At 36.6% G+C, this 26,686-nt stretch overlaps 1 protein-coding gene across 5 annotated transcripts in view; it reads right to left on the reverse strand.

Moving 5' to 3' along the window:
• RXFP1 (relaxin family peptide receptor 1) overlaps nt 1-26,686 on the reverse strand; it is a 96,531-nt gene that overhangs the window by 25,155 nt on the left and 44,690 nt on the right. For 3 of the 5 annotated variants that reach the window (XM_088163655.1, XM_088163656.1, XM_088163657.1), the window contains one exon: nt 5,755-5,910. Coding sequence is in view for 2 of the 5 variants with exons in the window: in XM_088163654.1 (XP_088019780.1) it covers nt 5,755-5,910; nt 21,829-21,877 (205 nt within the window). In the remaining 3 variants the exon portion in view is untranslated. Of the gene's footprint in view, nt 1-5,754; nt 5,911-21,828; nt 22,143-26,686 lie in introns of those variants that run through there. The other 2 variants (XM_088163654.1, XM_014883676.2) reach the window with 1 other exon arrangement.

Raw genomic sequence — 26,686 nt, forward strand, 5'->3', positions numbered from 1 at the left:
CACAGGCCAGATGGTGTGACTGAAGATACACATCAGTCATACTGTTAGCATTTTAAATTAGAACAGAACAAAACAAATCCAAGAACTGTATAGTTTTTGACTGCATGTTTGTGTGCTATCAAACCTGAATGGAAGTTAGGCAAAACTTTTAAATCTGAAAGCAGGATTATTTATAAAGAAATGAGTGCACCTCTACTTTACATACGAGGGATTTTCAGAACCTGTAGCTACAAGATGCTGCCACATAGCATTAATTATATTAGTGACAAAGCAATAGGGATTAATCTCAATCTTTCAGACATATAAAACATGTTTTAAAATTGGCCAGGTAGGATGTAAAGTCCAGAGAAAAGCCCATTACCTTTTGAGGTTTGATTATGTTTCTGTATTTTTCCCAAACTAAATTTGACAGTTGTTGGGTGTTTCTGAAACAAGAAACTGGAGGTAAGCTTCACTGCAATTTACTGTGAGGCTTCTCCCAAAACACTGGCATCTCAAGGCAGCACAGCTAATTCACAGTTCTGATGACCAAATCATGCTGACGACCCAGCAGAATGTATGGAATATGAGGAACAATATTGCAACAAAAAAATAAGACATTTAGAAATTAGAAAATCAGACAGGAAAATGATTATTCAGTATCTCAGTGGTTCAAAATTTAGCTGCATTAAGAATTTTTGCATCAATTTTTAATTAGTATGTTATGACTATAAAATGGCAACTGACCCAGTTGCCCAGTTGTGTTGTATCCAGCAGAGATAATTACATAAAAGTTGTTTGACTCAGAACATTGTGCTTTTATCACTGCATGCAATAGTAGGATAATTTTAGTCAGAGAAAGCTGACTCTTATCTAGGAGAAAAACTTGTTCATTCAGGCCTCTAAGTAGAAGGCACATCATAGAATTAAAAAAAAAAGGTGTAAGATTTAAAATTTAAATATTTAATTAGAAGCATATGAAAGAACATTTTTTTGTGTGTGTCTAAAACGGTTTAGATATTTTGAAAACAAAAATAATCATGGATCATTACTGACAGTTTTAGCTGTCCTTTTCCAAATGCATAGAGTACATTTAACTTTTCATTTTTTTTTCCAATATTTCATGTCAAGATTTGTTAATCTAAAGAAACACACCTTGTAATGAGAAAACACATGTAGGCTCAGTGAAAATCTACATCATAAATATTGTTGTTTTGTTATTTTTGTTTTGCATCGATCAACTGCTTTTTTATCAACTGTTGTTAGATTTGTTTCACAGTGTTTCATCACTGTGAAGATGGAGATCTCAAAACTCTTCTTTCCATGAATTTGTACTTGGGAATGCATATCTGGCACATTTAGTCTGCCACTGGACAGCAAAGAGTTTGCCTAGAGATTGTTTAGACTGCATTAATAGTCATATTTCAGCAGTAATGTCTTCAATGTGAGAAATATTTGTTACTTGTGTTAGGAATAATTCCCATATCAACACTGCCATGGCATTAAGTGAGCAGAATTTGTGATTATGCCTATTTATCCTCACTCACATTTAAAAAGCAATCAAGTAAACAAATGTTCTAACCTCCCATCTATAAATGCCAAGTAGCAACAGAATCAAATCTTACAGCTGTAAATAAATGGGAAAAGCTCTTCCCTGGAAAATCAGGCCAAAGCCATTCTGTTTGAAACCAAACATAGTAGGACAAAACAGTATCAAACTTGCTCTGCTCTGCCAACTTGATCTTTTTACAAGCTTGGGCACAGAATGATGCTGAAATTGATATATCTTATTTCCCCACACATTTTGAATTTTGCAAATAGATACAAAAATAACTCCAAGTGAAACATGATAGAGGCTAAATTGCTTCACAATGCCCTCAGCCTAATTAGGAACTTGGTGCTTCAGCAAGGATAAGCCTGGAACAGAACAGCAAAGTAAAATTTACTGTTCTCTCTAATCTATAAAAGGAAATTCCTCAAAACCATAAGCTATATGACAAATTACAAAACTTTAAATTATTTTTATTTAAAAATATTATTTTAATGACAGATTTGCAGAGATACCCGCTTCGTCTTGGTGGACTATGTTTTCAAGTTCAAAAAGTAAGACTGCATTTTCTGTGCACATTTAAGGTTAGCCATAGTTCAAGCAGAGTCTCCCATCACTGCAGGTGAGATAAATTGCCAGCTGCCTCTTATTGCAGTTTACTACATTGCCTCAAGCTCTTCCTCATCAGAGTATCGCACACAGTATATTTATTGATTTTGGAAAGAAAACTAGGTGGCAAAGGTATAAGCTAATTCAAAGATGAGTGGCTTCACTCTACTGTGAAATATCAGCTATAATTCACTCCTTTCTAGAAGTGGAAGAAATGCTGAAGCTGAGCTGGCAAGCAGGATATTCACATCCTGAGGTTAAGCACTAACAGAGTGTTCTGAATCTGTTCCCAAGTCTACCTGTGATCCTAATTTGAGATCTTCACTACTCTGGACCTTATTTTTATGCTTATTATTTGGATCTGGAGAGGAAGGTGGAAGTGAAAGAGGAAGCAGAATTGAAGATAGCACCACAAAGCCAATCTTTGTGTGCCTAGGCTGGATATGAGCAGTGATTACAGTGCACTTGAAAACACATCTCTCAGTGAGGATTTGGTTTAGTTTGAAATATTCATAATCATGTTTTCCTGTCATCAGGCACACAGTGCCTGAAACAGGATTAATACTGCAAATAGTCTCAGAGACTGCATCAATTCCTTACAATAATTTTTTATAAATACAATCTTAAAAAGATTGCAACTATTATTTCCTTATAGAAATGAAGTGGGGAATGAGACAAATTTGTTCATTAAAAGAAGAAAGGAACTACTACAAGATAGTTGGAGTGAAACATCTAATGACATTTTGCTTTGCGTTTCCACGCTATACAGCTGTAGCCTTAAGATGGTGCTTTATCACTAGTTAGTGAAACAGTTGGTTTACCTAGCTTTGCTTGAAATACATGCACTAAAAAAAAAAAAAAAAAAAAAAAAAGAAACGGAAAGTATTTTTGAACTACTTTGAGGGTCTACATAGATTTTTTTCCTCTCCCACACAAGTTGGGTTGAATCCTGTAGACTGGTCACCTCAAAGTTTCTCAAATTGATGCAAATGTGTTCAGGAATAGAAAAGCTGTGCTATTTAATTAGAATACATCGTGGATAAGATTAAAATTTCCATGGCACTGAATGAAACAATTACTACACTGGAATAATTTCATTTTAAATTTCCTTTCTGTAACCAAGAGCAATGTTTTCAACTGAAAACTAGTTGTAAATTTAAAAAGAAAAGGGGAGAAGGAGCCAGATATAACTGCTGGCATGAGGCAGGCATAGTGAAGTGACTCCAGGAATGGAAGGGGGAAAAAAAAGACAGATGGTTTCTCTGTCTCAGGAACTAATCACTGAGGCCTCTTTTCTTGTATTTTAAGCAAGATGAATAATCAAAAATAGTTACCCCACAAAGATCTCCCCACTTACTAGATGTGGAGTCATTGCAGAAAATCTTTTCAGGACATTTTATGTCAAAGTATGACAGCAATACCAATTTTTGAGAAAACATTACTGCTGAATATTACACTAATGCATTTCTAAATGAGAAAAGGGGGTCAAGATATGAGAAGAACACCAGGACCATAGTTTTTCCCAGTAGCATAGTTTTACCCAGAATGTCAATACAATGACAATGAACACAATCTTTTGTAATTTAGGTTTTCAAAATTCAAGGCTAATGCATTCTTGAATTACAATGGAAAGAAGAGGATTCAATGTCACAGCTAAATTGTCTTGTATGTTCATTTCTATAGAAGAACACTAAGGCATTACAAAGGACTTTGTTATTCATTGCTTCAGGGTTCAGTATTAAATCACTTCTTGCAGCACCCTTCCTGCTCACTGACATCCCATGTTCCTTCTAATTGAATTTTTGAAATTGGTTATTCATAATCCAAGAATACTTCTGTTCTATGTCAGTAATAAGATGAGATGCAAAGAGCTCTTTTTATTAATGGTATCAATGATCTTAAATTTCTTGTCCTACCTAAACAATTCTATGATCCTATACGCCTTTGTACCTCCCATTACAAAACTGGGTATATCCTAATTAGCATCGTATTAAGCTGTATCTTTCAGCAAGTCCTTGTATGATAGACTGTGGTATTATACAGAAATGAAATATGGGTAAAGCAATTGTTTATTGTCCTTGTACTTCTTAAACATGAGAGGGCATCATCATTGGCAATTTCTGCTACTGTAGGTCAGGATGACTGCAGAAAAAGCAGAACAAGCCATTTTTGTTCAGAATTTTGATTATTTAAAACAGAAAATAGGTTTATAGCAACAGCAAATGGTAAAAAACTACAAAATAGTGCAGGTCCATTATATGGGATTAGAATTTTAAATCACTTTCATATGGAGTAAGACATTGAAATTGCATAAGTATAGCAATAAGATACTTCACACAGGTAGATTAATCAGCTTCACATGCAATGAGAACAACTACTTTCAAAACCTCGTTGACTTTGCTGAGAATGCTGGAGAAAAATATCTTTACCATATTTTGTTTGAAATTCCTTTCAGGAAATTTCTTTCAGTACACATAACATGGAATTTTCACCTAATATTTTAATTCTCCCCACTCGTCCCACCCAGATCTGATGGTGATGTGCCTGCCTGGGACAGACAAACAGTTCAGCTGCTTGGCTCTGGGGAGCTGGAGGCAGCATGTGAGCCAGGGCATGGTGCACCTGGATGTCAGGTGCACATGGCTACAGGAAAACTACTAAGGAATAGGAAGCCTACTTCCCCCATCTGCCACGGATCAGCAGCTCTGAAGAGCACCTCTGAAAATATCCAGGCTGTAAGTAACGTGACAGTAACAGTAAATAAAATCTGCTAGGGTCGATTTTCTCTCCCTGTGCTCTTAGGTCACAACAAAATAGTGAAGCTCTCTCCTCACAGAATGTAGGAGCCCTTTCCCAGACTATTCCCAGGTGTGTGCCACGTCTGAGCTGTGTCCAAACACAGCATGAGAGACGCTACTCAGCACAGACAAAAGCTGTGCCAGGGCCATGCTCACAAATAAGCGGAAAGCCCTCGCCCTACCTGCTTTACAGTCGAGATAAAGGCAAAGCCTACAAGCCAAGTCAAGATCACAGCTACCATATAGAGGGGTTAGGAGTGACAAGGATCAAAACAGCATGCACAAGTGACCTGACTATGTGTATGCCCTGGGATTTTTACATTTTCAACCACCAAAATCTGCTGGTAATGCAGCTTGCACAGTACACTCACAGATGCACATGTTTCTCCCAAATTAGGGCATAAATAATTTCTGTAAAACCTTGAAAATTCTTCTAAATTATGTTTCCCACACTAAGTCATATTAAGCTTTTCATAAACTCTGTTGGAGCATACATCTACCTCTCCTCAGCAAGTCTTTGATAGATCACATACATCCATTTGTAGACATCAAAATGACATGTACAAAGAAGTTCAAAGCAGGGAAAAAATTGGATAATGATAACTGATACAATATACAAAGAAAAATGTGTCCCATTCTTCTTTCTCTAGCAAATGGTTTGCTGGGTGATTTTATTAGCTAAAGCAGACCTGCTGCATCCTCTGAAAAACATGTCACTTTCCTATTCCTGACACTCCACAGCCTCCTCTTTGGTGTGAGCACTGCCTGGGTTTCAGTGACTACAGGTGCTAGACACAAAGAAAAGTTGCAGCCACGTACCACAGTTGTCTTCGTCAGCCCGGTTCCCGCAGTTATCCTCACCATTACAGTGCAGCTGTTGGGGCAAACACTTTGTGATATTGCCACATGGAAAGTAGCCCACAGGGCACCTGGTGCCAGCTCCAGAAACGTGATCTTCCAAAGAGTCACAGATGACTAAATAGGACCAGAAAAAATATGTTTATTTTATTACGTGTTTAAAGGTATTTAATATTATGCCTTTGTAAATACTCATTTACATTTGAATGTGAATATCAAGCAACAAAAATGTATTAATTAATTTGACCTGAAATTACAAATAATATATGAAGTACTTGTTAAACTTGGCAAAAATATATTGTTAGCTAATTAAAATTTCCTTTGACATAAAGCAAACAGGTAATTCCTCCCTATTCATCCTCAGAATAAGATCAAAATGTAAATTACACAAGACAAATGACCTAAAGCCACTATTTAAAAGGAATGTTTTGCTATTTATGATAACAATATACCAGATAAGCTATAGGTATTCCTGCCTATGGAAGGGTAGTTGGAGCCATATGATCTTTAGAGTCCCTTCCAACCCAAATCATTCCATGACACTAATTTGTGCTGAAATTTTAGACCCAGATAGATAAGCTCCTTTATACAAAATCAGATGTATATATATTTGACTATATTCTAATTTTAAAGAAATTTCTTGGTTTAAATGGATCAAGGATCTAAGACCAAGGTAACTAAGATCAAATCTGTGACACAGTTTTGCTGAAAACGGAGTAAGACGTCATGAAGGGGACAATTTTGAATCCTTCAGATGAGTTGTCAGTCTTATCCAAAAACTGTGGAGATATTGGTCAGAATACATCAGTGTGAAGTTTAGATATACAGGTGCTGTTCTGCTGAGCCCATGCTTTGTAGGAAGGAACTTCAGAGAACACAGGACTTCATTAGAGCAGTGCTGAGGGGAAAGGCAGAGGGATGCTGATGAGGGACAGCCAGGTCAGCTGGAGGACTCTGCCTGTCCTCTGTTCTTCACTTGTCTGTGCTGCAGCAGCTGCAATTACCCACATTTGCAGATGCATGATGCCTTACCAGTCTCACCAGTGTACCTGAGAGATAAATTCTGCCATCACTATTTTTTTCCAAAAAAGCATGACTGATCTATTACTTCTGTAATGGATTGCAAGATGCCAAGTCAGATTTCTTGTCATATGAGATCAACTTCTTCCCAAGAGAATACTATGGAGAGGGTTTAAAATTACTCTAGAACTAAATTTGTTCAGTCCACAATATGTTAGTAATGGAGAAAAGCATCATCAAGACAGAACATTATCCAGTGTTCTGCACTTTCAAAACCTCCCTTAACCTACCTAGTACCTTTCTGCAAGGGTCTGCTAATTTAATTTTTGAAGCACTTTCAAAAAGGTGTATCGCTTTCTTATTAGAGCTACCATTTGGCTTAATGTTACAAAATGTTATATGTCATACTGTTACAAAAAACCTCAAAAATCAAATACACATTTTATTTTAAATTTCATTACTGTCTTAGAACACTTCAAATACTCTCTACAAACTTTATTAACTGTGATGTGATGCTTGTTCAGATAGTAAACTGCTAATTCTGAAACATGCAACTATTTTTCCAGGCTATTTTCACGTACAAAGTATAAATCTTTCACACAACCTTCCCAGATTAACAAGTAATGTTCTTTGACACCATCTGATTTTTTGCACTCATTTTTCTCTTGGACTAAGAGAAATCACCTGAAATTCAATCAAGTACTTCAGATCCATAAAAAATCTCTTCTGGAAGAACTTTCTTCCAGTTAAACCCTTGACAATGTTTAGAACTCTGAAAAATTGAAATATAATGTTGTAGCTGCAGAAAATTGAGATAAATATTTTCTACATGTACAGAATTATCCTTGCTGTTAGAAGCATTCTGCATAGAAAGTCATATATTCCAGCTAACCACCATTGAATGATTTTGAAAAGTTGATTTGCTTTTATCCACAAGTATATAACCTATGCAATTACTCGAAGAGCATTAGTTCCTTAAGACTTTTATATAGAAGTACCAAAAATAAAGCTACATCCTAATCACAGGGTGAATTCACACTTGCATATTGTTCATAAATTTCTCTGTTGTTTTATGATGGTATTCAGAACACTGTGATTAACTTGTTTCACACAAAAAGAATAGCAAAAAAAACTTATGTAGGCATACTGTTAAGCAAATAGTGTATGCATAGCACTTAGTGTCTTAAGTTCCTTTTTTAGCAAAAAGCTGAGCACGCAACTGAGGCTTCCTTAAATGCCTGTTATGATCTGAGTACCCACCAAATCATCTGGTAAGAGACACCAGCATAGGAAAAAACCACCATAAATGAAAATATACCTGACAGACCATCTAAAAACCCCTCAAATTTTATCAAGCTTTTTATCCTACACCTAGAGACATATTTATACTGATCTGAACCTTGTGCTTAAAGGGGCTGATCTCCATGCAGTTTAAATTTCAAATGAAAGCATTTATCTTCTCACAGCACCATTCAGTGTAATTTCACAGCGTGTTCCCAAAATTATTATGAATTATTCAAATATTATTAATCCCTGCACTAATTAATGAATTTGCTGTTGCATTTTAGAAATCTGTACTTTTTCATAAAGAATAAGTCCCTCATGATGTTCAATGTTTTGAATTCTCTGTGCATTTATAACCTTGATGATATCTATTCTGAATCTCTGCATTACTCATTTTGTGCTGTGTTGGATTACCCTGGCATGTAAATATCTGCCTGGGAAAGGAGATAACACAGCTTCAAAACTCAACAACTTCATCCCAGTTATAAAATCAGTGAAAGCACTGGTCTTTGTCCACTGACTTGTTAACATCACTTTGTTTATACAAAAAAAAAAAAGACAGAAGTTTGGACTCTGCTGATTGCATGAGATTTATGTATGGAAAAGCCCTCAACTCTCTGAGGAAATATTTGGTAAAGCTGACAAAGGTAGACAGGAGATAAGACAGTAAAAACTGTTGAAAATGCTAGATAATATTCAAACAATTATCTTTCAGATTCAAATTAAATTTCGGTCTTTTATGTGAGGGAAATGGATAAAGATAGCACTGCAACAACAGCAATTAAAAATTATGGTTATTGTTTTGCAAATACAGACTTTACTGACATTGGAGTTCATCATGCCAAGATAATGATCTATCACTCCATCTTTGTGATGTGGTATTAAATTGTTGGCTTTTCTACATTTGAATGATTTTCCACTACAAAAAACTTGAACCACTCTCCTTGTATCTTGTTTGTCTTTTTTTTTAGCAGCTGAAAGAAGATGAAAAGTGATAAACCCGTGACAGACTTGCTTATCAGGAGGTTTGCTTTTCCAGATACCAAGTAAAAGAGCCTCTTCTTTGTGTACCTCATAGAGAAAATCATCTCCTGCCTTGCAGTGACATAGTGATAATTGCACACATTTCAGCTATTCTATACCAGAAAATTTCTTTTTCATAGTGTTCAGCATAAATATTAAAATATTTGCAATATTTCAAGATCAAACAGAAAAGAAATAGGTGAACTGGTATCAGTACGAACAGCAAAACCACAAACAAACCTCTTTCTGACGCTTGTTGTCTCAATATAGAAAAAGGTTATACTTAGCAGCATGTTCATGATACTGCAAATTAAATATTTCTGACTGTTGTGTATTTAGGATCCCATGCAATCCCCCAAATTAATCTCAAATTTTCAAAAAGAAAACGAGAATTCCTGTCACACCTTTTAAGCTTGTCCAGACTGGCTGCTTCGAGGTGCTTATTGCTATAAGACACCTGGGGTGAAGAAGAAAGTGGATAACTTTCCCTGCTTGCCTTTAAATATAAGACTAGGTTAACTCTGCTTTCCTTTGCTAAAGGAATAAACATGAGTTGGGTTGTCATCTAGTATAGATGGTAAGGCTTTTTCCTCTGATTCATGGATGCAGAATCACTGGGGAAAGAACATGACAGCTCCTCTTTAAGCAGTCATAAAATGAAATCAAAAGAAGGAACGCATTTGGGAAAGCCAAGAACAAGATGTTCCCAGGACAACAGGGCTTGGCTTCCAACTAAATTGATTCATTAGGCTTGCTAGTTTTGTGCATTCTTTGAAATACAGTGATTGGGTCACAAGTGCTGTTTGAGAAACCAAATAAGGCAGATGTGCACTGTAAGAACACAGACTAAACACAGTTACTTGTTGGTTCTTCAAAACAAGTGAGTATAATCATACTGTTCCCTGTAAATGGAACAGTTCTGGGCTGCTGGGACTGAGGCATGAGCACTTAAACTAACCGAGGGCACTATTCATTGCTTGGTACCTACTAGTCACACCAGCCTCAACTGTGTCACATATAGGTTCAAATAAAGGCATTTCATAATATCAGGAAAATATTTTTATGTTTTCAGGAATTTGAATAACATGAAATCCAGCTTCATGAATCCAAAATGACTCATGAATTCCATCAGCCAAATAAACTAAGTTGTTATATAGATTTCACCTGTAATTTTTTTGCTAGCTTGAGTACTTCAAGCTGCCAGTTGATTAAAAAATATCCCCTTCTGCTGAAAGGTATATTAAGGGCATGTGAAATGGATTTGAAAAACCTTTAGGATAACATAGAACAGGTCTCATAGGCCAATTACCTTCATTCATAAAGATGAATCATCAGAACAAGGTTATAAAGGTTTACAACTATGAATTACTTTAACTTACAAGATGATTAATTAGTTATTAACAAAGAATAGAAGTGACTAGTGACTGTCCAACTTTGATCAAATGCATTTGAATCACAAATGACAGAAAAAAAAGAAAATAAAACGACTTAAAAATATATTTTAAATAATAATTTGTTGTCTGAATTTGACCATTACAACAATATGTAGAAGTGAATGAAGAGCTGAAGTTCATTCTTAGATAATTTTCCTGATTTTGTTTTGAATTTTCAGCTTCTTCCCACTAAACAAGGGATTTTTTTAGCTTTACCAGAAAGAATGCTTTTTTTTCATCATGTAATTTTATAAAGACTCTCCTAAAATTTTCTTTTAGGAGAAGCTTTCTAGCGATATCTGGGGAAATGTAACAGGAATCTCATATTATTAAATGTCAATAAAACTAAATTTTAAACTGTCCATAAATAGCATAGTGAAAATAGACCCCAGTTACATACAAGAGCAAAACAGAATTTATACACTTGTACTTTAGAGCTCCTAATGTACATACACTTGGAGTAAAACCTTGGGCAAAATTTTTATATCAAAATAGACTTTTGCCTAGTGGCAATAGACTCTTTGGCACTAATCCTTGAGGCAAAGTGTATGTGGCTTAAAGGATTTAAATATCTGTACAAAGTACTCACATAAGTGTAATTAAACTCTTATCACCACACTGCCTTTTCTGTAATTTTCTTCTCTGCTTTGGTAGTTGTCCAGCCCTGAAGTCTATAACATTTTCTAAATGTCTGTATTACATATGCATTGTGTTTTTAATTTTAGGTTTGATCGAGTGCAAGTGACACAGTGTTATTTATTCAGAACGACAGATTCATTTCTAAAACACTAGATTTTTTTTTATATTTAGCTGTTACGCTTTCAACCAGAAATACACTTTCGGTTTTATTGCATTACATTTGTCTTTAGCAAACTGTATTAGATGTCACTCTAGGAATACGTAGTACTTGAGCTACACACCTATGTTTATGTTTGTTTCCATTAGACACAATATAGTGCAATGGATTTTAGCAAAAATGGTGCATGTATTATGACTGTTGCAGGCCAATCTGGTAATTATCTTAGATTTTAATTTCATAAAGTCCCTTTATATCTTGTTGTGGATTACACAATGACACAACGCTTTCATTCCAGAAGCATTTTCCAAAGCAGAAAATTTGTACTATCTTTTTAAAAATATACCTTCTATCTCACAACAACGTCACTAGTTATCAGTTATGCCACAGATAATTCAGTCTAGTTAATCGTGTTATAGGGCTGGAAGATCCTTGTTGTCTAACTGCCAGATAAATCCACTCTAGGGCCAGAAACTGTCAGTAGAACAATTCAGACTGGTGACATAGCACCTTGCCAGAGGGTTTGGCTTTTGTACCTTTTATGAATTCATCATTTTGTTCTGCTTGCACGGAACTTAGAATAAAAAGATTCTGATGTGCATGAAGAACTGAAAGAGATAATACCTCTAAAAGCCCCAATATGAAGCAAAATAAGTTCCATCCGAATCAAATTTTGTAGGGCATACCCAGAGGATAATGGTTCAGCACAACGTCTAACAAAGACACAAATTAATGAACAGAGCCAAACTTTTCTATTACTCCACTTCCCCTTTTCTTTCTCTCCCCACATAAACAGGACTTAAATTATATTTATTATTTCTGTTTAGAAGCAAGTTTTAACTCCATATTCTGGCATGATTTCCAAAAGAAAATACATCAGGTTAAGCATTCCTTTGCCCCGTGTTTTTTGCATCTGTGTAACTCCTCAATTTCCCTAATTTCTTTTTCACAGCAGAGCAATACTAAGTTGAAAGCTGGCCATATGAAACATTAGGGTTTTGTTCAAGTGGTGTTAGGTACTGAATAGAAATGAAGGCACCATCCCATCTGGAAGGCCTAGAAGGGGAATGGTTAGCCATCAAAATAAAAGAAACTCCTCTCTCAGGAGTGGATTCTTTCTCACAACCACTATTGGGTGTGTTTTGCCTGGTTCTTTGAGGCCCAAAAGAAAAGAAATTTGTTGCAAGCAGTGTTTTTCCCCCCTCATTTGAAACACAGCATTCATGAGCTAGTGATTTAAACACATGTAGTAAAAAATAATGAAGAAAGACCTCTGAAGCTTCATACCTGGAATTTTTGAAGTTTTGTAATCCTAGGGTAAAAGGTTTCTTGTATTGCAGTATTTGTCAGGTATCTTACATTTACTTTTATATCTTGTACTCAGTAGGTTCTTTTTCAAAAGAATCTGAGCAATCCAATAATTGATAAGTTACTTTAGCCAAAAAGATTAAGGACAGATGTTTATCAGTAAATTAGTGTCCCTTAAGCAACAATCACTCACCTCGTCTAGATAACCAACATCCTGAATTTCAAAACAAAAGGACAGCAGTTAGAGATTACTGTAAAGAAGTTCATTTCAGGCTTGCTGCTCTCAGCAAGTTAATCCAGTCAGCCATGCATAAAGAAACACTGATAGTGAAAACGAAATTATTTAAATTAACAAACAACAGACATTTGTAATATTTCTCTTAAGGTTCCATAAACAAAAGACAGATTTAAGTGACTTCATGATAAAATATCACATACAGAAGGACGTTTGCTTACACATGCGTTCATGCATAGAAGTACAAAAAAATCCAGCAGATGGGACAGAAAGTACTTGTAGGAAAGCCTGAAGAGAAAGCTGCAATGAGAAAGGGGAATGAAACTGGAATGAACATGGGAATTACTTGCTGATATTCAGATTGTAGGATATTCTGAGAACATGTTATTTGAAAAAGAGCAGAACAGTAAAGAATTACACGGGTATCATTAATTTGTCCTTAAGGCAGAAACAACCTAAAAGATCATAACCCATTGCCTAACTTTTCTTCTGTCAAAAAGGGCAAGCCTGTCTTCCATTTTTTTCCTGTTGAGTATCTATACACTCACCCCCACCCTGAAACAAAAGTTATAGCTAAGTTATGCAATTTATTCCAACGTTAGTATGCTCTTGTGATGGGGAAACAAACCCCACAAAACCCCAACAACGTGGTAAAATAAGCATCTTGCAGTGCTGATGATAGAAACATAGGTTTGAGAGCAGTCAGTGCAAAGAGTCTGAGGAAAAGAATCTGAAGGGTGGCAGTGGGAGATTCTATCATCTCTTTCTCCTTCTTCTTTTGCTCTCTAGTCGCTTACTTTGCTAGAGTCACCAGAACTAAGTAAGCTGCACATCAGCCACAATTTCAGATTCCACTATTTTTTCTCTTCTCCCAAGTAGCACAATCTCAAGTAAGTCTAAAAAATAATCTCAGTTATACTTTTTCTAGGACTTCAGACAGAGGAAAAAGTGTTTTGGAAGCCCTAACGCTGTATTTGAAATATGAAATGTAATCTAGGTTTTTTCCTCTTTTTCTTTTTTCCCCCCTTTATTGTGGTTTTAGTAAAGACTAAAAGGATTACAATAATCGTTCTTACAATGGAACTAAGCCAGCATAATTTGAAGTGAAGCTCTGAAGCACACTCAAGTTTAATCTTGTAACAATGAAAATACATTATTTCTTGGTGAGCTGGAGACAGGATAATCTGATATATTTTATTTATTCACATACCTTTGTTACTAAGAACCACTTATAACTATTAAGAATTTAAATTTAATATAGAACTACAAGTTCAGATTTGGGAGGTGGTGGTGCCCTGTGCCCTATGAGATTCCACCCTTCTGAAGTATTAAAAAATATGGAACCCTTTGTTTTTCTGTTTTGATATAGAATAATTTGGAAGTATTTTAGAAAATCTGTTTTCTAAGAGCTCACAGAACTATTTTGTGGAAAATCAATTTGCAGAATGTGCTTAAATTGGATTCTGACTCATTAATCTTTGAATCAATTTTTAAAAATCGCAAGTTTTCCAATCTCTACTGTCTTCTACTATGAGTACACATAACACTATTAAAAGTTGTGACACTCCAGTTAAGTGCAAAAACCAGAAATTATCTCAAGTTAATAGGATTTCTGGCTTTCTTGAAGAGAATAATGTTAGCTGGTCAAACCACAGAACTGGGGATTCATTTAGGTTGGAAAAACCTCTGACATCATGTAGTCCAGCTGTTTGGACCCCATGATCAGAGACATCTGACCTATTTTTTCTTTTGCCGGTTGTATCAAAATGTACATGCGGATTAAGAGCAATAGATCATTCAATTATAACTTGCAGATTTTATGCATTTATTAATGTAAATAAAGAAATGTCACATTAGCAGCACATATTTGGAAGTTTGGATATCCAAACTAGAAAATAAAACAAGAAACAGCATTCAGAAGTGTGGCTCCGTTTTGGATGCACTTTAGCTAAGCAGTTTTTTTGCTTGGATGGCTGTGGATTTAACCTCCACTTAGTCTATAGTTCCTCTTTCACTTCCTTTCATGCCACTTCATCTAACCTAAAAGAGGATGGTGTCTGCTCCTGACACTGTTTCTCATTGCCAGCAGTGAGAGCCTGCTCTGTGGGGCCAGTCTAGAAACCAAGAAACCAATCTAGGTAAATGATGATGAGAAAGCAGTGAATATGTAAATAAAAGATTTACAAAGAAAAAATGAAAATTCAAATCAAATAGTGATAGAACAGAAAGATGAACAAGGTGTTTTATTTTTGCTAAACCATATTAAGAAAAAGGAAGACCTCATGTGACATCTTAATGTTAGGGGTGTAGAAAAATCAACTATTCAATACCTGTTTACCTGTTTATGATATGCTTTTGGAAAAGTAGAAAGTGGCTGTACTTTTTCTGCATGGTGCTGAGAAACCATACTGAAGAAAAAGCAGGCTTCCTAAATGCATATTTGTAGTGTTACTTGATTACTAGAAAAGAACTTGTGTCCAAAAACCAGTGTCTATGATTTCAAAGTAAGACTACATAACAGTTGATTCACGTATTTTAACATGGGACTGGAGTCCAGAAAATGAGGTCAAGGGGCGTATTTTTATGGTAGATGGGCCTTCTTGAATAAAACTTCTAAAAATGCAGATCATCTTTGTCAACTGTATTGCTATTAAGTACTCCAGACTAATCAAGGCATTCAATCATGAGGCTTTTAAATTCATTAATTTAGTCCTTTGCTTCCCCATACACACAAATTTTGGCTTTAAATATTTTGTGGGGAATTTCATTAAGGGATGCTGCTCTTAGCTTATTCCAAAGAAGAGCTGATTAATTCCTATCAATTTTTTTAAAAATTGAAATTGAAAACCAAAAACAATCAGGGCAAAAATATATTTCTAAGTTAAAAAATACCACTTCCACCCTTCCAACACTATGCCTTTTTCCCACGTTGAGCATAATATCAACAATCAGGTCTATGATGGGAAAAGTCTCTTCACCCAGGTCAAGCCAGTTATTTCTTCTGCAGAACAGAGGGGAAGGAGGTAATGTTCACCTGCTTTGACAGACTTGAGCATATCTTTGAGCCTCAGTGACTGTACAGTCTCTCCTGCTCCTAGTGCCTTATTGACACTTGCTCTTCTCTGGAGGAAACAATTACCTGACTGAGACAAAACATTTTGACCAAATAAAGCCTTAGGATTGATCCAGAACAGCCGGATGGAACTCAACTGAGCTGTTCTATAGGGGACTGGGTGATTTAACATCCTCTCTGGATAAACTCTGCAAAGTGATCTCACCTGCAGAGATCCCTCAGGGTCAGTGTCACTGCTGCTGGACTCTTCCCCCCACTGCCTGCTCACCCTCACCCCCTGACATGAATTCAGCCTGTCCTCCCAGGGCTGGATCTCCCCATCAGGCCACAGCTTAGACCCATTCAAACCCCTGTTTTCCCATCAGTCTTTCTTCCTGGTGTATTTGTCTTGCCCTGTCCCACCAGTCAGCTGCATGCTGGATCCCTCATGAGCACTGGGGGAGGCACAGCAGGAAGTGAGCACAACACCCTGCATTACTTCTTTGCTTATACACAGCCACTTTATGTGCAACAGCAGTTACTAGCAACATATAATCTACAGCTGAATTCAAACTCAAGATCTTCAAATTTCATACATTTCTGATAACACACCTCCATATATTGTTAAAGGCATTTTATCTATGCTTTGATTAGTCTTCTAGTGTATTACTAGCATCTTGCTCTTTAGTCTATAGTTTAACCACTTAGACGCTACAATATTAAATTCCTAATCAGCTCCTCATACAGCTACAAAAATTAGACTTCCTACTTTAAAGTCCTCAGAGATTACTTAGAATACAGTTTAGAATATAATATTATTGCCTAGATGGGGAGCTGAGACGTTAACATATGTATGGCAAGGATTTCCACTAATTTGAGGTTTTACTTTCAGAATCAGTCAGTTTCACAGATTACTTAAAGCACAGGTTTTACAGATGTCAGTGGCAGCCATGCAATGAACACTGCCACATCAGGATGATCAAGCCAAAACGCCCAGAAAATCTGCTATATAATTATTATCCATTTGCAAGGCTTTTAGGGGAAGAAACAGGAAGAAAAATGTTTTCCACAGCAGAGTTCAGCTGCCTTCATGGAATGGTCTTCATTTTTTAATCCCCACCCTCAACAACATTTTATCTTAATCTTCTAAAGCAAATGAAGAAGAGATCATACAGGCAGCATAATTCACCATAATTTTTGATTCATCCTTTTAATGGACACAAAGCATGTGTTTTTGTGGAGCTATAACACAAAGAAAATTCAGTATGGGCACATAGCGCAAATTAATATTGTGTCTTTTGCCTAAATTCCTAAGCACTGAATTAATAACTTTCTCTGACATAGGTAACATTAACTAACAGAAGACGAAATCAGTTTCCCTCCAGCATTTATAACAGGACACCATGCTGCATCAGTAGTTCAGATCCTTTAGCTCTCCAGACCTATTTTTTTGAGAGGGTAGAGTGATCTGACAGTGCTGATTACCAGCCTCTAAGCAGAGGTGTTACTCAGGAGGAGACATTTGGAAAGAAGTCAGTAAGTCACAGGACAATATTGGGCTTCATTCTGGCTTTGTAACACTGTACTCACCCAGCAGTTTCACTCTCATCCTTTTTTGTCTGATCACTACCTGCTTCCCATCATCTCATCCCCTTCTTTCCGTACAGAATCCTAGTTCTGATCTCACCTCCTCTCACTTCATTCTTCAGATGGTCACTCCCCTCTCTCCGAACTCCCTGTTCTTCTCCTTTAATTAATTTACTGTTCCCTGCTGGCTCCCTCTTCACATCCCTTTCCTCAGTCTCTACTTTCCCGGACTAAAAGTCCTCCTGATTTCCATTTTCCATTTCTAAGTAGCATTAGTCTTTTCTCTCAGCTCTCTGTTCCATTGTCCCATCTACCTGTCCCTTTTGTTGCTGCCTTCGTTGTCCTTTTTCGGTCCTTCCCAATACATTTTCACCTCCTCTGTCTTTCAGACACAACAATTATGACGTCCTAATCCTCTCAGCTTCATGTGTCTCCCAGCCTTGCACCAGCCATTTCAAAATCTGATTTGTGGCTTCAAAGTCATGGCACGCAACACAAAATGCACGATGAGACGACAGATCCTCTGAGTGTCACACTGGTCTCTAGCAACAAGTAACACCTATTAGAAAAGGAGTTTTTTCTTTACTGCAACCAGGCTTGAGCAGCCTCATCAGCTCTAGTGGGATGGCCCATCTGAGGATTATCTCTCAGGCACAGTGATACTGTAAAAGGATACTGCAAGAAGTGCTGTTTAAGAAAATTCTTTGCTTAATACAAGATTACATAAATTGATCAATGTAGGCAAAATACCAATTCCTCATATTCAGAAAATTTTTTGGTAAAGTTTTGCTTGTCTTCCTGCTCAAGGTCCATAGATTGCACATAAAATTTCAGAGCAAATGGTTCAAGTCTGGTAGAGTTTCTATAAACAGTCAATACAGGTTTTCAACTTGGGTAGCTCCTGGTGCTGCTAAAGAAGAGATGAAAACATTCTTGCCCAAGCAGCAGTTGCAGGATCTAAATTTCAAAGCTTCAGTTTACCATTATGTAATTTTTTTTACTACCCTCTAACTGATATTAGAGGAAATTTTCCTCAGGAAATCTAGCCTGCATCCCTGATTTTCTGTAAATATACTGATTTTCATGTTTTGCATATATATATTCACACAAGATGGACATTGTTCTTCTAACTACAGGAAAGCCAGATAGATTAATGCCCAAGTTAAATGAAAGAAATAATCAAATATTATTATTACATAATAATTATTTGAGCTTGTGCAAAGTCTGAAGTAATTTCACTTTCCTATTTACAAATCTGGAAGGAATCTTAAAATATGTTGCAAACTATGTAAACAGGAGCACAATCATAAACTTGCAATTTTCCAAAGGATTCAGGATTGTCTCTTTCCCACATTTGACAGAAAGCACTTGGTATAAAAGATCTTGGCCTTCAAAACAGCTGTCACCTGCATGAAGTATCAGAAAAAGTGAAGAGATTCAGATGGTTTAAAGAAGATTATCTTTTAAAGTGAGGGTAAAGGAAGGAAAAAATTATGAGGGGAGGACAGAAAGAGAAAGCCAAAGGAAGTGGAGGTACCAGCAGAAATAGAATTGGAAACATCAGGTAGAGGCACAGAGCATAAAGGGTTAAAATTGTAAGGGTTGCAATTGTTTTTCACAAGGAGCCTGCCAAATCCCTTTTGGAACTCACTTTGAATATTTTTCAATACTAATGTTTTTCTGTTTTGCTTAATGATTGATAAATTAATTGTTTGAGATCCTGTCACTTAGCCAAGGTCCAGGAGGATAAAATAGCTTTTGTCCCAGGAAAGCCAATCAAAGGGACGCTAAAGGCACAACTGTGCTCTACAGTGGTTGCAGCAATTACAGCTGATTATTTTCTAAGAGAAAAGATGCAGTAGCAGCCAGTGCATTGCCAGCCCAGCCACACAGCTGAAGTGACCTGCTAGCTTTGCAAGGCAGGGTGACCCACCCAGGCAGAAGTTCATCCTGGCTACACATCCAGTGCTGCCGGTTCCACAGCTGGAGTCTGGATTTACTTATCTCCATGTTATAATCACTGCTCTCGTGCTGACAAAAATCATGATACAGATGCTGCTTTGTTTTCACAGAAACCTCTATCTGGGACACTGTATTTCAGTTGCCAGTACATACAAAGCTTGATTGCTTGAATTAGTTTGATTTTGGAGGGAAAGGTTTTTCATATATTAAAAAAAAGATTTAATGGAGACTCTCAAGGAAGAGAGTAAAAAAAGCGATTGGACTTTAGCTGTTGAATGGAAAACTAAAGAGACACAGATTGAATGGATCCGGGTAAACCAAATGCCAAATGAGTAGCTTTTTTCAATATATACTCCTTATTTTACTTTTTAAAGAATTAGAATGGTATGTGACTTTGTAGAAATTTAAAAAAAAGTACCAGCACACAAAAAAAACCCCAAACATAAAAACTTCTACAACAAAATGCAGATGAACTTGCAGTAGTCCACCAAAAAAAAAAAAAAGGTAAAAAAAAGTTTAAAAAAAATGCAATTTCTAAGGACAGTTATGCTTACTCCAGGAATGTTTAATTTCAGCTAGCCTAAAGGCTTGGGCAGAGCTGAAGCCTATTGAGCAGATGAAATCAGTCAGCTTGTAGGTGTGGTTATAATTTGCATTGCTGGCTAAAGCTCCAAAAGGCAGTGAAGCTGTGAACTGTGCACTGAGCAACGTGTGGAGATGTGACACTAAACAGGAACTAATTTTTGTGCAAAACAGAGCACTAACAGGTGTTACAGATTCCAGGCATGAATGTGCTTTAATCTATGAATTCAACGCTTTTCACTTTAACAAATCTAGATGAGCCACGTGGTTTTCATATAATACACTATATATGATGTCTATACCTGAAAACATAATGGCCATCATAACTAGTAGGCCCTCATTCACAGTCCTCATCTGCTATCCTATTTTGCAGCATGCTTTAATATATTCCATTATATTTTATAAACTCCATAGCACAGATGAATTTAACAGCAGAAATTATAGAAACAATTTGCACATCTTTTATGAATGTTTCTATGTTTTAATGCATTGGCATAGAAAACAGTAATGTGAAAGGTTTAATTTGGTGAAAACACTTAGCTTTTATTCTGCATAACTGGAAGTAATACTTTGAATATTGAATTATAGCTCATGGAAAATGCAGGTGCATATGAAACCAGACCCTGTTCACAGGTTTGATACTATGCCATTATTGTTGCTTTCTTAATTCCAAATGCATTAATATCACTGTTTCTTTCATGTATGCATACATGCAAACATACAAGAACTGCTTAGAGTTTTTCCACTGATTTAACTGAGTTTTGCAACTAGAAAAATAGCTGTGTATGGAGCTCTATTTCCCAAGCTTCTACTGGGGGCAATACCCCTTAAAAATCGTATCTTAAGCAGCATCCTATGAACAGATGAACCCAAAATGATTTCATTTAAAAGCAGGAAAGACAACAAGCTGTTGCACAATGCAGAGGAAGATGACAGAATTCAATCTTTTGCCCCTATTATTTTAACAAAACTGTTCATATCATAAATATGAACATCTACACAATTAATGAAACACTATTTTAATATTTCTGTTGTGCAATAGAAAACAATTTCTAATAATTACAACTAAGAAAATTATAATCATTAGGAAGTTCAACCTACAGATCAGCATCACAGGCATTCACAGGGACACCTTTACCAAGTCATAAGAAGCACTTACAAACAGGGTACTCAAATGAAATGAAGAAAACATTACTAAAGTAAGCAGTATGTCCGGTGTAACTCCCACCACACTGAAGTGATTTGCATCCGAAGGAAAACTAAAATAGAATTCAGTCTCCCTCTTGCATGTTATACTGCCATTCATGCTAAAAATTCGTATTACCTGTACACATTCTGTCCTTTGAGAGCTATCTATTCTGGTACCATTTGCACAGTATCACTTCAAACTACTGAACTGAGTCTAAAATGCAGATTTCATGGCATCTGAGTTAAGTCAGTTCTGTAGGTACCCTCAATAAATATTTACAGCTAGTATTTAAGTAATGTTTAAGCCGTTTCTAATTTTTAAATTTCAGCTCATAACTATTAATAGTAACTCTCGAGGCATTAAGTGCAAAAACATCTGATCCTGACATGTAGCTAGTAACCTTGAGAGACTGCATTACACTTCGATTCTGTTGAAAAGTAACTGACATGAAGAAATGTAAAATAACACTGAGATATCATGGTTTTTAAAAGAAATCCACTCCTGAAGTTACCTGCTATCTGCTTTGCAATGTTCAAAACAAGAAAGGAAGCCAGGGATACTTACCCATGGTACCAATAAGCAAGAACATACAGAAGCAGCAGTTGGGTGTCATATCTATCCTTCAGCAATTCAATGAATAAATTCAATGAATGTTGTCCTTTGAATTGCACACCAGCCAGAGTGCTGCACGTACAGTCTGCCTCTGAGAGCCTTCAGCAGTGGCTGAAGCAAGCTCCCTTCTCTCCCTGCCTTCCTCCCTACTCGCCTTTGCTCTAGGTCTCCCTCTCTCTCCCCTCCCTGGCACACAGGCACATGAAAGTTTCCAGGATCACAGTGTCTCCTCAGGCCGGGATCTGCTCTGTGGCAGGCAAAGACTGGGCTGTGTGCATGGACACGGCTTTACCCCAAGGAAAGCTGATGCTGATGCTGCACAAAACACAGCCAGGTTCCCAGAAATATCATCGATAGTCCAATCGTTTTTCCTTCTCTTTTTTTTTTATCTTCCTAAAATTGCAATGCTGCAAGAAGTCTGAGAAGCACAGTTTTATTTAGCCAAATCTGTTTGAAACCAAATGTTTTCTGTAGTTTAGATAAAAACTGGAGGTTTTTCAACTAAGTGGAAGTGAAATTTATAAATACAGTCCCTTTGTAGCAATCCAGACACTCACTGAAATATAGAAAAATGCACAGTGTAATTTATTTCCAATATCAGCATGTCACTTCTTTTACACACTAACCACTATTCATGACTAATGCTAAGGAAAACAATCTGAAACAACAAAGTGATGTGTTCAAAATCATATTCTTTATGAGGAAAAGTTTTTTCACAGATGTTTGTCTTATTTGAATACTTTGAGACATTCCTATCTGGCCCTTGATTTTACTGCCACCAGTAGATCATGGTATTCCCCATTACATAAACAGTCACATGGTTAAAATCTGTTTTATGATGTGAAGGCTAACATTTAGCTGCACAGCAAGACATGCTTCAAAACAAATTGGTCAGTTCAGATGAACTCGAGAGAGGAGTTAATTTTTTATGTGGACTCAAAGAGTTTCAAACCTTTATTTTTTTTTAAAGCTTGTCAAGATGCCAATGGTCAGAAAGCATTGTTGACCTGTGAGCAGCTGTGCCAGGTACTGAAGGAAAAGAGCTTCTCTGACTAAGGAAATATGTGCATATGTGAACACATCCACAAAATGGTGAATTTAACAAATTAGAAAAATCTTTATCACCGTTGAAATCTAAGTCTACATTGTTGCTATGGCAAAGTTGTCTACAAAATAGACATTACGAACTGCCAGTGTCTTGATTTCTGATATAAAAGAATACAGAACAGAGAGGGGCTTGCAAAAAGGTTGTTGTCTATGGAAACCCCAAGAAATACTTTGATATCTACTATAACTGCACCAGTAATAGGCAATGAACAGACAAAAATGGATCAAATGGATTAGACAACCATAAAATATTTCTTTTATAAGGTGGGGACTAGCTTTTGAGCATATCAAGTAAGATCACACTTGTTTCAAACAACTGTTTAAGATTTAATCTAACTCCTACATACTCTAGGGCTAATTCCTGAGCTGAAAAGCTCTTCCAAGGTGAGAAAATAGAAGAAGAAACTGAACCAAGAAAGTGAATAATAAGTGAAATAGTCTTTCAAGGAAAAGTAAAATAAAAGCTTTACCTCTTGAGTGCAGGGTGAGACAGCACTTACATTCTAAATAAAGAATTTTCCTTCTTGTATAGTTTCCTCTGTGGCTTTCTGCTTCTGATCTAGTCATAACTACTTGAGATGTGTAGGAACCATACATATGTTTGGAATAGATCCTTTCACCTGCTAATACAATAAATCAAGCAAACAGCTTCTTTAAATAGCAGTCTGACCCACTACAAAAGTTGAAGATATTCTACTTCAGAGTAAACAGGGAAAACCCCCAAATGTGGTACATACCACTCACACATATTTTCTGAAGCTCAGCCCCAGTGGGAGTTGTCACTTTTCAGCCTTCCTCTTTTCCAAGGACCTTTAGCAAGGATACTCATTAATTTTGCTGCAAATAAACACTTGCTCTATGGAAAATCCACTGAGATCTTCTCTCTTCTAAACTTCTTACACATTCATAATATTACAAAAAGAAGCAGCAGCAGTTTCTAGCCCATTCTCTCGGTATAATTATATTTCAATCAAGAAGCTAGAGTTACAAACGCACGCACTGCTGAACTGTGGAATGCAGAGCAGAAAAAGGAGGAGAAACCAGATTCTGAAAATTAGCTTTGGCTTACCTTACTTGAATGCATTTTTGCTTCTTATTAGAAGAAACAGAAAGGCAGTAAGTGTTTCCTTCCTGACTAAAACGTAAAAAGTTATGGCATGTTGGTGTTTAAGAACTCTTTAAAAAAAACCAATAGGCTTTATAGACTAATTCCTTACACAGCAAAGAAATAACTCATCAGAATTGCATGTTTTCAAATAGCTTTGAGAAGACATTGGACTTCATTGGGATGGTCAGTATTCGCTTTTATTTCTACCTACTGTGTTCTATAATTAAAATTCAGTCTAAAGAGCATCTAAACTGAAGGAACTTAATTTTTCTGTGGGGGACAACCCCCTCCAAACTTTCAACAGACATTCTGCCACCACACCACAAACTAACACAAACCACAAATTAACAGAATACATTAATGTTTCATTTAATCCAAATAATTGTCATTTGCTATCAAGAAGAGCCCCCATGAGCCAAAGTAAGAATTAAGAATTAAATAACTACAATTATTAGACTCTTTCAAATAAGTTGCTAGTGAAGTTCCAGGACCTTGTAGTTTTTTTTCTATTGTTCAGATTAGGTGCTAGGTAGAATGAACTTCACAGAAGCAAAGAAATCATAGCTGCATGCATCACCATTGTAATTTTCATTATTAAAAATCAAAATACACTAAGCTGAAAATCTGCTACAAAGGAAATAAGTTAGAATTCCTTTTCAGTTTGAAGAAAAAAGGTTTACTTCTGCAGGCTGCAGGTACTCCTTTGAAGGTTAACAAATACTGTACACCAAACTGGCTCAATGTTAAAACTGATAAACTTCAAGGAGATGCAGTATAGGTAGGAGAGAAGTTGTATCTCTAAGTTTTAGCCCACATGAGGCAGATAGATTCAGTCAAAGTCTACCTGTTGCCATGCTTCTCCAAGTAGTGAGTAGTATGGATCACAGATATACTTCTGCTCTTTCCTAATGCTGGAATTTTCCTTGGTTTAATTAGGAATGCTTTTAAGGATGCTCTATGTCATGCATCAAATCAAAGACCCACAAGACAATTGCTATGCCAGTGGTGATTTTATTACTAAGAGTTACTCATTAGGCAAAGTAAATTTTCAGCTGAAAATGCTGACTAGATTGTTTTGCTGTGTTTCTAATGAAACACGAGAAAGTGCAGGATGAAGCACTGAAAGTAAAACTGGGCCCATGTTGCCATCTGCAGTCACGAAGATTATGTTGTTCATACTTAGAAATGGCAGCCCAAGAAGTGACCTTCTTGTTTTCTCAGCCATTTGATGACCAAAATCTAGGTTTTGTATTATAGCTATGTGATTGACTAATGTACAGATAAGGCTTCAGAACACAGCATTTAAAATCTAAATCCTTCATTATGCACATCAATCCTACAATCCAAAATATTTAGCCGTGCAAACAAACATAATTGGCTCAATTATATTTGATTTACACTACTTTCAAAGTTCTGTCAGTGTACTTTGCAGATGGTACAACTGAGAATAAGACATTCGTATTTTACAGGGCAACTCTTACCTTTAGAGGATATATTCTTCATTTAACACCTACAGCCAGGTTCCCTGAGTTCAGAGCAAAGCAAACTAAAGGATCTCTTAAGAGAAGCACAAGAATGTCTAAGCACAGAAAGATAGAAAAGACCTCATTTACAGCAGCTCTTTCCAAACATTAAGCTGTACTACAGTACCTTTATGTCTCTCTCTATCTCATATACTTACACCTCAAGCAGTACCGTAAAAATGTACTACTTTTTTGTAAAGATTACTCTTCCCATTTCACAATTACAGAGATTCAATAGGGTCCACCTCACAAAACCTGAAGAGCCTGGGACATCATGTGCAGGCACCTCTGCTGTACGACCTCCTGACTTCTCACTTCTCTCCCCAGACCCTTTTTATCAGCACAGCTGCAGCTAAACTGGGATTACAGACACTTGCATTTAGAGAAAGGGGAGAGACTCCTCTTTTGGAAAAACTACCTGAGTTAGATGTTCTCACCTGCAGCACTTTACTACAGGAACAGTGCAGAAACCTTTTTTTTTTCCCAGTGGAAATGTTTATCAACCAAGAGTCTTAAAACAGAAATCAGTTCTGCCAAGTTATTTTAAGCTGAAGATAATTGTATAAAATTTGGCTCTAGTGACAGCTCCCAGCTGCAGAGTGATCATAACTCCCCTGCTAGGTCTGAGACTGCAGCTGGGGAAGGCAACACAGACAACGAGTTTCACTTTTCCACAAGAGAAAAAGGCAGACAGAAGACGAGAGATGAATGGATGACTGTTTTTCCCTTACATATCTTTATCCTTTACATATCTTTTCTTTGTGGATGGGACAATGTATGTTGGCTGAAGACACCTGTGTACAAGCAGCAGTAATTTAGCTCTGAGCTCACTGAAACGCTTTCCTCTCTTCTGCACAAGTGCCCTCTGCCACTGGGTGCTTTGGTGACCATGCCCAGCTGTCCTCCTACAGCTGGTGTGGAAGAAGGCCACAGTCAGAGCAAACTTCATTTCCTCCCCTCATTCCCCAGTTTTCTCCAGCTGCTTGTTCCATCTGGGTGTTTTGACTAAATCAAATATAACCTCACCAGTGTGCCTGACTCAAAGCTGCAGCTGGAATGCTGAAAGTACATT

The sequence above is a fragment of the Sturnus vulgaris genome, chromosome 4, assembly GCF_052056855.1.
Source record: "Sturnus vulgaris isolate bStuVul1 chromosome 4, bStuVul1.hap1, whole genome shotgun sequence".
Lineage (NCBI taxonomy): Eukaryota > Metazoa > Chordata > Aves > Passeriformes > Sturnidae > Sturnus > Sturnus vulgaris.